At 40.5% G+C, this 14,407-nt stretch overlaps 1 protein-coding gene across 2 annotated transcripts; it reads right to left on the bottom strand.

Moving 5' to 3' along the window:
- Nucleotides 1-208: 208 nt before the first annotated feature.
- washc4 (WASH complex subunit 4) lies at nucleotides 209-14,236 on the bottom strand. 2 transcript variants are annotated; one of them, XM_034686686.1, is made up of 33 exons: nucleotides 14,099-14,236; nucleotides 13,300-13,439; nucleotides 13,158-13,211; nucleotides 13,014-13,079; nucleotides 12,701-12,746; nucleotides 12,553-12,620; nucleotides 12,394-12,476; nucleotides 12,136-12,178; nucleotides 11,939-12,042; nucleotides 10,950-11,070; nucleotides 10,622-10,745; nucleotides 10,398-10,525; nucleotides 10,115-10,275; nucleotides 9,891-10,017; nucleotides 9,098-9,223; nucleotides 8,882-8,989; nucleotides 8,631-8,777; nucleotides 8,465-8,544; nucleotides 6,511-6,616; nucleotides 5,335-5,451; nucleotides 5,023-5,191; nucleotides 4,468-4,622; nucleotides 4,215-4,289; nucleotides 4,034-4,138; nucleotides 3,790-3,924; nucleotides 3,363-3,471; nucleotides 3,177-3,243; nucleotides 2,959-3,045; nucleotides 2,482-2,629; nucleotides 2,259-2,355; nucleotides 1,959-2,155; nucleotides 1,362-1,458; nucleotides 209-1,167 (listed from the first exon to the last, which is right to left on the bottom strand). In XM_034686686.1, exons 1-33 carry the CDS (start codon nucleotides 14,157-14,159, stop codon nucleotides 1,103-1,105), a joined length of 3,516 nt encoding a protein of 1,171 aa, XP_034542577.1. In that variant the 5' UTR covers nucleotides 14,160-14,236; the 3' UTR covers nucleotides 209-1,102. The 2 variants fall into 2 exon arrangements, with proteins under 2 accessions (XP_034542577.1, XP_034542578.1); XM_034686687.1 differs by having other exon boundaries at nucleotides 209-1,164; nucleotides 14,099-14,159.
- Between the last annotated feature and the right edge of the window lie 171 nt (nucleotides 14,237-14,407).

Genomic DNA, 14,407 nt, shown 5'->3' with positions numbered 1-14,407 from the left:
AATGCATAGACTTGGTCACCTCTTCTCCTTGAGTCAGTTTTAACTGATCATACCTCGTTCATGAATAGAAAGGAGAAAAGTAGACCCCATGAAACAGCCATAGGAAATGCTGACAGTGCATGTCATTATTTATTTTCTTTACCTTCCAGTCACTTGATTTAAAACCTTGTGTATCTTTGACTTGAGGACAAACTTATGTTAGAGACCATTCTTTTGAAAGTGCAGTTTTATTAGCCTTCAGAGACTTAACAGATCTTTTCAATCAAATTAATTCATGGAATGTAATTCTGACCAAATGATGGTCTTTTTCTCACATGTACCACATGTTAATGGATATAAAATCAGATAGTTAAAAATGTCATGAAACATCTCCATCACAGCAGAGGGAGAATCTCTGTACTGTGCAACACTTTCCCCCCTTGGTGTTTTATTTCTTAACTATTTAGGCAATCGAAACTTATATCCACAGATTGGAAAGGCACACGCACATTTTTTCATACAAAATAAAAAATTGACAGAATATTAGATTTCACACAGAAAATCTTCTCAATGATCCTCGTTACTGTGCAATGATCTAGAGGCATTAAGAACAGAGCTGCCATTAAAGGCCATGAACAATCATTCACAGCTAGTATGCTGAACACTAACTCAGACGAAGCAAAGTATTAAAATGAAAGCATGGATGTCAATTAGTCATTGATCAAGACAGACACAGCTGAGGCTTCTACTGTTGAAAAATAAGACAGTCCATCCAGACTGAAGGTATCAAAGGCAGCATGGCAAAAGAATCAACTCCCTAACAATGCTTGTTGCACCACCTGACTTTTCAAACTGCATCTGCTTGTTGAAATGCTACAAATCCAAACTGAATTCATCATCACTAATAATCCGAAGCTGATGGATGTTACAGTGATGTTTCTGTAGAAACAAACAAACACTGCAGTACTGCTTATACATCCTTTCTCTACAGGAGATTATTGCCTTCTGGGCTGTTGTCTTGTTTCCAGACATGTTTCAGTGCAGTCTGCTGCAGGAGATCTACACACTACTTCCGGCCACTTTGCAGAACTCTTCAAGTTTCACACTGATCCCACGGTGAGGCTCACTTTGAGACAGCTTCAGCTGGGGTCGAGCAATCTGCAGCACCTCCGGCTTTGGCAGCTTCTTCTGGTGGATAAAAAAAGAAGTTAGTTGTTAGATCTAAAGAGACAATAAAGACACACAGACCTCATCCATCATTAACGAGAGTACTATTCTTTTATCTATGAAAGATAATCCACAAGAAGCCTGTGTAACAGAGTGGGTGTGCCAGAGGTCTTGAATAATTAAAGGCAACATTAATCATCGGAGCAGCAGCCAACCTTTATCTTTCTTCTCCTGAGTCTCCTCCGCTGCAGTCTTGTCTGCTCGAAAGAAGATGCGGGCGCTACTCAACGAGAAATGAAGCAGCTCAAACTCCTGAAGTGAAGTAAGACAAAGAGTTCAAAATTAATCTATGTTACATGTAGTCAGGGACAGTGTGAGAGAAAGGGGACAGGTGTACATTAATGATTAGAAAACAAAGTGAGCTCACAAACACTGAAAGTAGCTTGAGCAGCAACAGAGTCTATGATATATATGGTGTTTTCTTCTCAATGCTTCCATAACTTAGTGCCTCATCATTGCAAGCTGCATCAAACTTTGCTCCTCCTGTCTGAGTCATGATAGAATCAAGTCTGATCACAGATGCTATAACTCCTCGAGGGATTCAGTCTGACATCTATCAAATCTGCTTCAAAATCTTCCCCAGATTTAAACCTTTTATTAAGTTTTCTTCTGTAACAGTAATCTGAACACAGTTGTCTGCACTCTGTTGGTTTATACCAAACTGGGAGTGTTGCCAATTCAGAAACAAAAATTAAATTAGGCAGAATGTAGATCACATAACACAGCCTTGTTGCTTCTTCATTCAATTGTACCTGAAGGTAGACATCCAGCCTCTTCTGAGTGAGGTTCATGGTTTGCAGCAGCTTCTCATCCTGGCTGGCAGACTGGACATTCTGCTCTTTCACCACTGCGTTCATCTCTTTCTTGTATTTGTCTCTGACTGCTTGGAACCAGTGCAGAGAGTCAAACTCCAGATACTGGTCCAGCAGCTTCAAAATGTACGCCACGCCTGAAAGAAAGAAAGATACAGAGGGGGAGTAAGTCAACAGCCAAACAGTACAAGTGCATACAGCATTAAATTAGAAGTACTGGATTTATTCAGGCTTACTCACCCATAGCAAAGCCATCATCCGTGAAAGCAGCTCCAGTTTTGTTCTTCTTGTTGAGTTTCTCTTTGCAGTTGATGGAGTGCTCAACAAAATTTACAGTCTAAGAGAGAGATCAGATGTGTTTTAATTACAGAAAGTGCAGCATAAAGTGATGAAGAAGAACTGGAGATGTTACATTCCCAGAGAGTGTGAAAGGTAGTAACATGGACACATGTGAAAAACTGACCAGAGGGGGCACAATCATGTAGAAGTTCCTCAGGTGCATATTCTTGGCACTGCGGAACTCAGGTGCGAACACTGCCACCAGCATCTTAAAGTACTCTGTCCCCTCTGCAGAGTTACTGGTCAGATCTCCCAACACTGAGTCCAGGACCCTTGACATGACGAAAATAATCAAGAAATGTGCAAAAAAACCTGATTTTTTTAGTTACATTTTTCAAGCTGTGGTGCCCTCTAAAGGTGGAAATATGGAAGAACACTGGACACATCTTCTAACAGCAAAACTGCATGTTTAACTGAAGGAGAAAGACAAATATTGAACTGACTGATCTCTACACATACTAAGTTGGTATGGGAACTAAAGCAACTCCAATCTACCCCCAAAAAGTTGTAGAATTATCCATATAATAAGAAGAAATAGGTGCAAGGTCAAGAAAGACTGACATGCACGATATGATAGAGTGATACAAAATTCCGGCTTTACCCAGCAGCTTTCTGAGTCTCCTCCGACAGTCCCTCCTCCTTCACCAGCTCCTCAAAGTTGACGATATCCTCCAGGTCAGGGACAAACCTGGAATTGAGAAAAACGTGAAAAACAGAAAAAGATTTAACCTAGAGAGATTTTCCTAGACTGGCTCAGCCCAAACCTTCATATTGACAACACAATGGAGCACATCTAGCCTAAAAGCCATCCGCTTTTACCTGATAGCACTGCTGCAGCAGTGGAGTCCTCCAGAACGGATCATACGCACGTAACCCATAGCATTTCCTTAAAAGAAGGAACAAAAATAAACCAAAGAAAGAGTACTTGTTTCGTTTTTCTGCACAGGTTTTTTTTTTTTTTTAAAACATGCCCTGAACAGATCAACATTAGTATGTTTATCTCACCGATCTGGCTGATGAGCTGTCTGAACTGGTCCAAGTAGCTTTGTCCTTCTGGAGTGATACCAAGCTTCCTGATGCCACGGTTAAACTTCTCTGCTCGCTCAAATGGATACTGAAAGAAAACAGGAATGACTATGGTTTAAAAAGAGCTGGTCTGGAGCCTCCACGCTATCCTCACTTGGGCTATGATAACCAGACTTTATAACGGGAGGATTAGCCAGTTGCCTGGTTGAGAGAACAGAAAATCTGGTAAAGGTCATGGCTTGTTTTCAATGTCAAGCTTGCATCAGTTGGTGCTCAGCTGGTTTAACAAATATCTAACCAAACTTGAAAATGTCCTAAAAAGTTTAACTTAACATCATCATGTGTGTGTGTAACTTTTGGGTCAGTAGTGTGGTAAAAAAATTGACAGTGATTTGCCTTGACATACCTTCTGATCAGACTGGTCTTTAGTTTCTCTGAAGAAGCGGATGTCTTTAATGAGTCTGGACTTGATGTGTTCATCGTACATAAACTGACTGAAGATGTAAAACTTCTTCCGCAGGAACTGGTAGGTGAAATTCACCTGATGACACAAGGAAAAACCTTTTATTCCCTCAGATCTGAGAGGACAAGAATAAAGAATGAGACAGTCTGTGGGATGTGGCCCGACACTACATCTCCTGTTATCTCACCGTAGTGTTCATGATACCGGTGCCGTGGGTGCGGATGGAGTTGGCAATGTGACGGATGTTGATGGTGTTCAGGTGCTTGTTGTTGCTTGCCTTCTCTATGAAGATCTGGTGGACAAAAATACAAATGTGAACACTGCAGATAAAGCTGTTTTTGTAAAGATCCAGAAGGTTTTTGTCTCACCTGGTTGTTGAGGTTATAGAGGTAGCGTGAGACAAAGACGTGAATGTTCCTCATGATCTCCAGAACATCCAGACCCTGATGAGAATATACAAGATCAGCCATAAATCACCTCTACTATGTATGTATGTGTCCAAACATGTTTTCATTTTATCCTTGATAATTTGTCACATTGTTCCTGAAACACCCCTTCCAATGAAACCTGTGCTAGAATAAGAAAATTAACTGACAACATAAAAGATGCAAGAACACAGACCTGCTCCAGAGTCTGGCTGGGCAGGTGAGCCTCCGCCATGGTTAGTCCGTATCGCTGTGTAGCGAGGTTTCTCATCTCACTGTAGGTGGCCCAGTCATGTAGAGCCACCGTTGTCAGGTTGTAGAAAGTTTTATCCAGGTAGTGGGTCACATAGGCTGCAAGAGCAGAAATATGTAACATATGCCAGTAACAGCCTGAACACCATATGTACATCTTCCAATATCAGCATGAACAGGTATCATTGGCCCGAGAAACTTACAGAGGGAACATATAAATATACATGTGTTTAGATATCCTTAGAGATCCTGATTTGTGGATTTGAATCAAACTGCCTATACAATTACTGCATCTGAATTTATGTAAATCTTATGATCAAAACTCATGCAACACATGCCTTCGCATTCAAATAAAAATAGTAGATGCTAAAAAAGATTAACATGAATTAAAAAACAGCTGACTAGTAAAAACATTTTTCACAAAATGTAATTATACACAGATTTTTTTGGCTTGTATCATAAAGAAGCTGAACAGAACATGTGAGCAGTTATTCTGCACCTTTGATGTGAATGAAGCGGTTGAAGAATCGGATTGGTTTGAGGGAGAAAAAGTGAGCCAGATCCTTCAGGCCAACTTTGAAAGGGTTCCTGTCGTCCAGCTTCAGGTGTGTGTGAACAGACAGACGCAGGTCCTTCTCGATCTCCTTACATAGCTTGTCCAGCAGGTGCTATGAAAGTGAGATACCAGGATGATTCATGTTTATGTACATCATAAACATGGAGATTCAGAATGTTTGTAAGAATCAAATCACATTTCCTCACTCTTTAATGCTACAGTGTACAGTACTTATCTCTCTTTAAATGTTCTCACCTCGTGAAACACGTCCATTATCTCCTTGTCATAGCTCTCCAGCAGCTGGTCACATGACTCCATGTGTTTGGCGTGCAGCATAGAGGGTACACTGTCCCTCAGTGCACTGAACATGTACTGCTCCGCCAATCACAGAAAAGCACAGAGGAGAAGGACATAAGAACAGTCAATCATCACAAGTAAAAAAAACAAGAAACAACTCAAATCCCATTATAAACATAGACTCTTTATGAACCCACAGATGTGTTAACAGTAAAGAAGTCAATCCTAGGGATGCACCGATCCGATCCTTGTATCGGATATCGGCTAGATCCGACTCAAAAAGCTAGATCGGATATTGGTGACAAGGGGCCGGTATTTAGTGCCGATCCATATGGCATATCTATTCATCTCAGTTCTATGCTTTTCTGTGTTTACAACAGCCATGTGCATCTCCTACTTCATCATTTATAAAATGTGCTAATTAATAATGTCACAATGTCAGACGCGGAGAAGGGAAACAGTAAGTGCAAAGCTGGGTAGAGTAATAATGTATTCAATGATTTAATAGCCCTCCTCCTGCCACAGGCACACTGTACTTCTGTGGGAAACACTACAATGACATATTTTTTATTTTCTCATTTGAGACAGTTTTTTAATACAGAATATTTAATTCCTCTTATCCACTGCTGAGGTTTACAGTTAAATTGTAATCTGTTGGTTATGAAGTGTTTTAAAAGTGCTATATAAATAAACTTTTACTTACTTACTTACTTACTTACTTACTTACTTACTTACTTACTTACTTACTTACTTACTTACTCACCAAACTGCTGGTACACATTTATAATCTCTTGAATAATGATACTGTCAGTTTAAAAATGTTTTTTTTATTTTGGTTTAAAAAGTCAGAAAAGCCTGAAGTTGCCAAAACATGATTCTATCCTCACATTAAGGAATAGAGATTGTGAAATCAATACCAGGATTTTCGGCTTGTATCGGTATCGGCAGATACCAAAGCCCAGGTATCGATATCGGTATCGGGACCTAAAAAGTAGGATCAGTGCATCCCAAGTCAATCCCAGTGTTCATTTAAAGAGAGGAACTTTCAGAGTGATGTATCAAAAACACAGGGTTGTTGCTTTGGTGCACCCTTTACAGCAAGAGTGCATGGTATCAGCACATCTCCCAACTTACATGTAGTCGTGCTGCATCCACTGCATTGTCGTACACATCATCCAGGTAGATTGGAAACACAGCTCGGTGCCAGTAAAGGAAACTACAGTCACACTGCAGCTTCACCCTGAAAGAAAGGAAACGGTTTTGAAGTTAACTGATGACTTTGAAAGAAAAAAAACAAGATATCTCACATTGCTATAGTACATTTGCCTTGTAGAAATATCTCTGTATGCAGTTACAACAGCATTCATCGAGTGTAGAATGCTAGAAAGACCTTTTGGGTTAAAGATCCTGTGAGACGCTTTCTGTTTCTTCAGCGTGTTGTAAATAGTGTTATCTGACACTTATCCTCTTGTAATGGTTAAAAGGAACCCCGACTGTGGGGACTAATAGGCATAAATTTGCTTTAATGTCTGTCTCATACTTGAAAGCTTTGTTAAATAGACATGAATAATTGTTATTTCTTTAAAGAGCGAAACTTATAACACATATTCTAACCTACGAGCGCAGCCATTGTTTTACTATTGCAATGCAAGCTGGGTTGATGACGTGTAATGGTTGCATCTTGCCGAGCCTCTGGTTTTCGCCCGTGTTTATTATTATTTACAGTCTATGGTGTTTACTCGCTGGCTTTCAGGAATGTGAAAACCATAATAATGCCGCACTGTGCTGCGTTTGGGTGTAGTTTCCAGTCGAAGGGAAACAAGGGGACTGGTGTAAGTCTACACAGCTTTCCAAGAGACAAAAAGAGAAGAAAGGAGTGGGAAATTGCTTTTGGACGTACACAACTTCCGAAGGACCGGCGGCTATGTTCTCGCCCTTCACTCCAGATGCATTTGATGCATTGAGCCGACCCACGCTGGTGAAAGAGCTCACAGGTGCTGCTAGTTATTAACGGAGACTGAAGCCAAATGTTGTGCCGTCAGTTTTCTTTCATAAACAGACAGAACACTCACGGGAAAAGAGTGAAGTCCGCTCGAGGAAACGCCATAGGCAGGAGACACTGGATGTGCTCCTGCGGGGAGGTCAACATCCTTCACCTGCAGATGTAGCCTCTGATGGCGAACCATCGGGCACGATCACAACCACGACCACTACCACGATCACGGAGGAAGCTGACGACGAGTCCCCCGATCAGTCAACACAGCAGTCCGTAAGTGTACAGTGTTCTCCAAATAAGAGTGATGTCGCAACTCAGATGGAAAAACACACATCTGATGCAGTGGTACAGTGGCCAGCTGATGCGCACCAACTTATTACTCAAGACCACGTTTATGCTGCTAATTGTGAAAATGAGCTGAAAAACCGTTTCAGGGGGACAGTCAGTCTCTGGATCTTTTCCTCTCAGATGATGACTTTTTCAGCGAGGGCAGTCAGCCCCTGTACAGACAGTCTGATCTGAAATATAACTTCACAGAGCACCCAGGAATCACATGCTTCAGCTGACATGCATGAAGAAAACAGACTGTTGCAACCAAATTACGTCACTACCCAAACATCATTGCGACGCAAAGAACAATGGCGGCCTACGAGTGAAAATATTTTTTCCAGTTTTATACAAACTAAGATATTTTGAGAGATTTTATTATCGTTTATATATAGCTGATACAAACATTGATCATATAGGAAAATAAGTTTTGGTAGCCGGGGTTCCTTTTAAGGTATTAAGAATTACAATACAGAGATTTCCTGTGTTGTTGTGGACGGTCTTGTTTGCTTTTTGTAAGTCATAAAAAAAGCATCAGTGTTAATTTCATCCTGGTTTCATAACGGACCAAAAACTCCTCCCAGATGCTTTAAAAAACAGAAGTGAGGACTGTCATCTGCAAATTGTTAACTGAGCTGCAGCTTTTTAATGATTTCAGTCAGTATGTCATAAAGTGTTAAACATTCCTTAAAGCTGCAACACGTTGACTGTGAACCAATAACATCATAATTACCAATATGATCAAAGAAATGTATTAAACCTCACCTCTCACTGAGCTCGCTGATCAGATCAAGCTTCTTCAGCACCAGCTGCAGAGGAGGCAGCTCCTCGTCTTTGAAGGTTTTCTGAACAACAGCACAAGATATCAACCCTTATAGCCGTGAAACTGGTGACGTTTATGAAAAGAAAAGACAAGCTTCTCCCAACATACCAGCTGAGTGCCGACACACAGCGCCAGAGACACGACCAGGCGCCGCTCCTTCGTACTGGGACCACTCAGCGCGTTTTCTGCCAACACCAAAGATGAGAGCACATCCAGCCGCTGCTGGCTGTACTTTTTGTCAGAGATCACTCTTTTCTACAAAGACATAAAACACACTTGATCAAAAAACTAAAACTGTCACAACCAATCCTACTGTAAATAAAAATACTGTGAGTTGTCATTTCTGTGTAAGTAGGTACCTTGGCGACGCCAATGGCATTGAGCGCCTGTGACTGCAGCTGCTGAGAGATGTGAGAAACAGAGTCGGCTACAACCATGGAGCGCCTGTGAAACGTATGCTCAACAGCCTGAGGAGACACAACACATCACTTGGCATGATGTATATTTTAGCTTTACTCAAACAGATGATGCCATGGCAAAAAAACATATTCACGAAGAAAAAGGAAAACAAGCACCTTGAGCAGCTCAACGAGTCGGCACAGAGCTTTGACAGATGTTTTGGTCATGGGCTTCTGCATGGACATGTACATGTTCATGGTGGTTTTGATGATGGTGCTTATGCTGTATGCATACAGGATGCCCTGAGAGGGACATAAAACACAAAGGGAGTTTATAGTGATGAAGTATAAATCTTCAACACAAGTCATACAAGTTCAAACCATTTATATTGTAGTGAGAATGTTAATTTCATGACTTTGTTTGTTTCTTGAATGGGATTACATTAGTTTGTCATGTTTTTTATTTAATCCAGATCAAACCTTCAATGTGTGTTATTAAAACATTCAGAGCAGGATTTGGATAACTTTTATCCAAACACTGGAATTATCATGCACTTTCGTACCCAGGGCTGGGACTGGACACATACAGGTCCAAGTCCGTGTGGGTCAGATGATGGTCTTTACCATTTAAAAGAAACTGAATATGTAAGGGGATATTCGTAGTTTAAGTGTTCTTCTTTCTACAACTCCAAATAAAAACGATCTTTTTCAGCCTTATTCTGTCTCTTTAGACTCTTAATCATGGCACTGCTTGTGCTCTACATTTTGATCTGTAGTGCGTCTTGAAAAACTTACACTAAAACAAGTTGGCTTTGATCATCGTATCAAACAAATAATGAATCTCTAACTTTTTAACTAAAAGGGTCGTGATATATAGAAGTAAATTTAAATACAGAGTAATGATCTGATCTTCGTACTGTTATGCTCTGATCTTAAGTTAGTGATAGGATGGGACACTCTAAGCTCATACCTGTACAAACACATTACACCTGCTGTTCAGGTCTTCTGCCAGTTTGTCACTTTTCTGTTCCTTGGACAATATCGACTCCATCTTCATCATCCAGGAAGTTACAAACACATAGTACGACTGCACATCCCTGAAGAGAAGAGACAAACAACAGAAAATAATCAAACTCTCAAACAGGACAATCAAGATTATTAACAAGTAAACAGATTTATTTTAGGTCCACTGACTTTGTTAGTGTCTGAGCTCTTTGCTGCAGGAAGGTGTCTCTCTGTGCTCGGATGGCCTGTAGACTCTTCTTATCCATCAGTTTAGCTGCTGCGGGGACCTTCGTGATGAGGAACGTGTCGGGGAACCAGATGATGTTTGAAGTCAGAGTGACAGCTGGAACCTAAAAGGACGTAAGAGGCACATGAGGAAGATGATTCAACTCTTGTGAGATTGAGGAAATTAAAAATATGAGCAGAAGAGTCATTGGGAGGGAAAGGAGGCAGGACAAAAAGACTGACCTACCTTCTTACAGACATCCAGCAGAGCCTTGTAGAACTTTTTGTCCACACTTCTAAAAATGTGAAAGTGAAGCACAAAGAGTCCACAGACACCTGCGTATTTATCTCTCTGGTCGATCTCTGAGGGTTCACCTGAAAACAAAACAGAGACAAAGACAAAAAATGACTTACCACTAGCAGAAAAGAGTGTTCCCTCATGTAACCTGTATCATGGCAAGACAAACTGACCTATTTTGGACTCAACGTTGGTGAATATGGTGCGAATGTTAAAGGCAAACTCCTCTGCAAAAGCGCTGTTTTTGGAAACAGCAACTCCTTCCCCAGGATCATCAAATCTCTGCTCGACGCAGGCCTGTCACAGAGGAGTAAAACATCATGAGGTCAATGACCCCCAGCGAAAACATACAAAAATATATTTATGGTTACAGCTTTAAAAAAAAAAAGATCTGGTTGCGTATGCAAGCATAAAAACTAAAAACACTGACTATTCAGAAAACACTCGTACCTTGGGAAATGTATCGTGTTACATAGCACAGGGGTTAAAGAAATGTCCCACCTGTAGTATCATGCCGTCCAGCAGCTGTCCCTCCAGCTTTAGTAGGAGCTTTTCAAATGGTTTCAGCTTCTCTTCAGGGATGGAAAACTTTCCTGGGTTATGGTGTACTGATTTCAACATCCTACAACAACAAAATCCAGTTATAGAACACTAGAGTCCAGTATATCATTTTCCCTATAATCATCTATCAAAGCATGTACGTTTAGATACAAACCAAATTGAACAACAAATTTTAAAAGGTTGGGACACTATGTGAACTGTTGATAAAAACATAACTTTATGGTCCAAAAATAATTTAAACTGGACTCTACGACTTCAGAGCCATGATGTTGTAATATGTGCAGAATGTGGTTTGGTATTGTCTTGCTGAAATTTGAAGGTCTTCCCTAAAAAAGGCATTGTCTGGTTGGCAGCATGTGTTGCTTCAAGACCTGTATTGTTCAGCATTAATGGTGCCTTAACAAATGTGTAAGCTACTCATGCCATGGGCACTTGTGTAAAGTCAGGTGATCCCTCCCTTCTTTAGAGTGGAGGACCTGGTATCTATGATTTCCAGTATGTCAAATTATGATTCCTCACACAAAAGGGAAGTTTTCCACTTTGTCTCCGTCAATGGATCATCTGGATCATGGTTATATACTGTTTATTCTTTGCATGGTAAAGTTTCAACACGCATTTGTGGATGCAGCAACAAACTGACACTGACAATGGTTTTTGGAAATTATTCAAAGCCCATGCAGTGATTTCCACCACACAGTCATGCCTGCCACATCACTGCATGTGATTTAACTCTTACTATGTTATTAATCTCAAATGAAATACTATTAGTGTGACTTTTTGAGCTGGTATTCAAAAAACATTAGAGATTTCCTTTGGGTTAATCCAGATTGTATTACAAAAAAAAAAAAACACTGGATTTTTTTAAATTTAGCTTTTTGGTGCTCTCAGGGTTTGTCCTTATCATGCTGTGTGTTATTCTGAGTTCTAACCTTTTGTACATCTTCCAGTGGTCTTTCAGTGTGCCATGATTTTCCATTATCTCATCAAGTGTAAGCAGAACCACTAACAACTCCCCGAGGTGTTCGTACACTATCTGTAGAAGAGATGCAGAACACACAGAAATATTTAGCGCTGGAGAAAAAACAGATTCACAGAGGAAATAAATCCAAAGACTCTTAAATCCCACCTGGAAATGGACACCTGACGACTCAATGATTTTTGTTGCAACCCTAAATATGAAAAGAGAGATGCTTTTATTCATTGTTTAACACTGAAAGAGTAAAACATGCAACAAGTAATCAACAGGATTTGCAGTCTGTAAGCTGTTCCTATGACTGCATGCCAGGCGCATAAAGGCATTTCCACAATGTGGGTATTTAAGCCCACCCAGCAAGAACAGTACATTCACTGTGTAACATGACTGGCCACAGTTTTAGGCTCTTACTTGCTGCTGTTGTAGAGCGCAGCCAGCTGATGCACAATGTTGACGACCACTTCATAACATCTTGTCACAAAACAGGACAGCTCCTATTCAAGAGAGAAACTAGTAGTGGCATCAGGGTTTCAATTTGCAACATTCTGACAGAAAAGATAATTCACTTACCTGAAGGAATGAGATAAATCTCCCCATCTGAACCTGGGACTCTCCTTCCACAACACTGGTGTCAGAGACTGTGACAAGAACAGAATTAATCAAAAAGCAAAGTAAACTGGAGGAGTAAAAGTGAAAATAAAAATAACTCATAGGTTACCTCCTTCTCCATAGTACAATAAGCCGTTGTAAAACTTGGTTTCTGCCTGTAAGGGGAAGTATATAAGGGTACATGGTCAATTTGGGTTTCACAGCATAACTACATAAGGAGAGGTATACACATATTTTTTTTTAATGTTTCCAAACAAGAGTACATAGATCATATTTTTTAGACTTCAAAAGTATTTAGATGTAAACAAAGCAGAAAATTCCCAAGAGCCTGTTTACAGAAAAAGTACATATGGTTAAAGCCACAAACCAAAGTTGCCTCACCCACACAGTGTAATTGGGTGTACAGTTTAGTTCATGCTTACCTCATACTTGAGCTTTTTCACCTCACTGCAGAGCGCAGCATAAACTGTGATGACTTTGTTCAGAACCTGCACAACAAAATGCTAATTTTCAGAACAAGGAAAACTTTAGAAGTACAATAAATGACAGAGTGTGTCTTCATTTACCTTGTTGTCTGTCTTAATTAACTCCAGTAAAGACGATTGTTCATATGGGAGTAGCTGAAAGAAAGAAACGAGTACTGAGACTGGTGGAAAATAGTGATAATGTTTCAGGTTGATGTACAGTCTATGGTTTTTGGTACATTACCTTCAGAGCGATAGGATCCAGAGTAAAGTCCCAAACATCCCCGATGGAGTCATCCAGAGCCTCCTCAATCCCCTTCAGTTGAGAAGTGAACTCTTCCAAAAACCTGCTGTAGTTCTTCAGCTGAACCTCCAGGTGTATTTCTGTAGGATGACAGGTCACAGAGGGTCTAATGTTGCTTTTATGGCTAATAGACTAATGTAAACTGTGCTGCTATAGAGAGTTAGCAGCAGACCAGTTATGTTGGATAAACTACTGAATGAAAAGTAATGTGAATCTAAATACATCATTTCAAATTCTGCTTTCTCATGGACTGAATGTGAATTGTATTGGCCAGAAATGGACACTAAATAAATAGTCAAACCCAAGGAGATGAGCACTAAATGTTACTCAAGGAGACATCGGGTTTAAGTGAAATAATTAACATCTCCACGTCCCTTTTTTATTAAAACGAAGGACCCATATTGTGAAGTTTTTATTCTGAACTAATGTCAACATTGCTCTTGAGTCGTTCAGCTGTCAGACTGATCAGCTGTGCCGCTGTAACTGTGATTATGGGCTAGCTAACTGTATTTGTCACATCATTTTACGAGTTAACCTTAAACTATCCTATGTGCGCCGTATCATAGTTGCCATATCTCTAAAATTAGTTCATTTGACCTGCGTTTGTTTGCAATCAACAGCAAGACTTGTTCTCTTTCAGCAAATAGACGGAGCCCAATGTGAAAGCATCCTGCTAGCAGCGGAAGCTAGCAGTGCAGGTAGAGTAACGTCAGTAAACATCAGCACGTCAGGTACTTACTCTGTGAACCGTCATCAAAGCGGTCAAACTCCCAGTCAGGTGCGATGGTTTCTACAGCCATTACTGCCAGGAATACTGACCCAAAACCCTGCTGCTAAAAAGTGGAGCAATACAGTCCCATGATGGGTCTCATGATTTGAGGAAGACCGCTAGTGCTCATGGGAAATGGAGTCCGGAGGAGATATCGATTGCTTATGCTTCAGAACCTTTTTATTTACAGTCTATGTTCAGAACAGACAGGCAGACAGAGAGAGAGAGACAGACAGACAGACAGACAGACAGACAGACAGACAGACAGACAGACAGACA

This window comes from Notolabrus celidotus, chromosome 6, assembly GCF_009762535.1.
Source record: "Notolabrus celidotus isolate fNotCel1 chromosome 6, fNotCel1.pri, whole genome shotgun sequence".
Taxonomy (NCBI): Eukaryota; Metazoa; Chordata; class Actinopteri; order Labriformes; family Labridae; genus Notolabrus; species Notolabrus celidotus.
This window is presented reverse-complemented; position numbering and strand designations above follow the sequence as displayed.

Bases quoted from the DNA above. Each gene is read 5' to 3' on its own strand.
- washc4 (XM_034686686.1), bottom strand. From the start codon at position 14,159: ATGGCTGTAGAAACCATCGCACCTGACTGGGAGTTTGACCGCTTTGAT. The intron at 12,621-12,700 runs GTAACCTATGAG...TTCTTGTCACAG, and splicing joins ATTGTACTATGGAGAAGGAG to TCTCTGACACCAGTGTTGTG. The intron at 2,356-2,481 runs GTCAGTTTTTCA...TCTCTCTCTTAG, and splicing joins ACATGATTGTGCCCCCTCTG to ACTGTAAATTTTGTTGAGCA.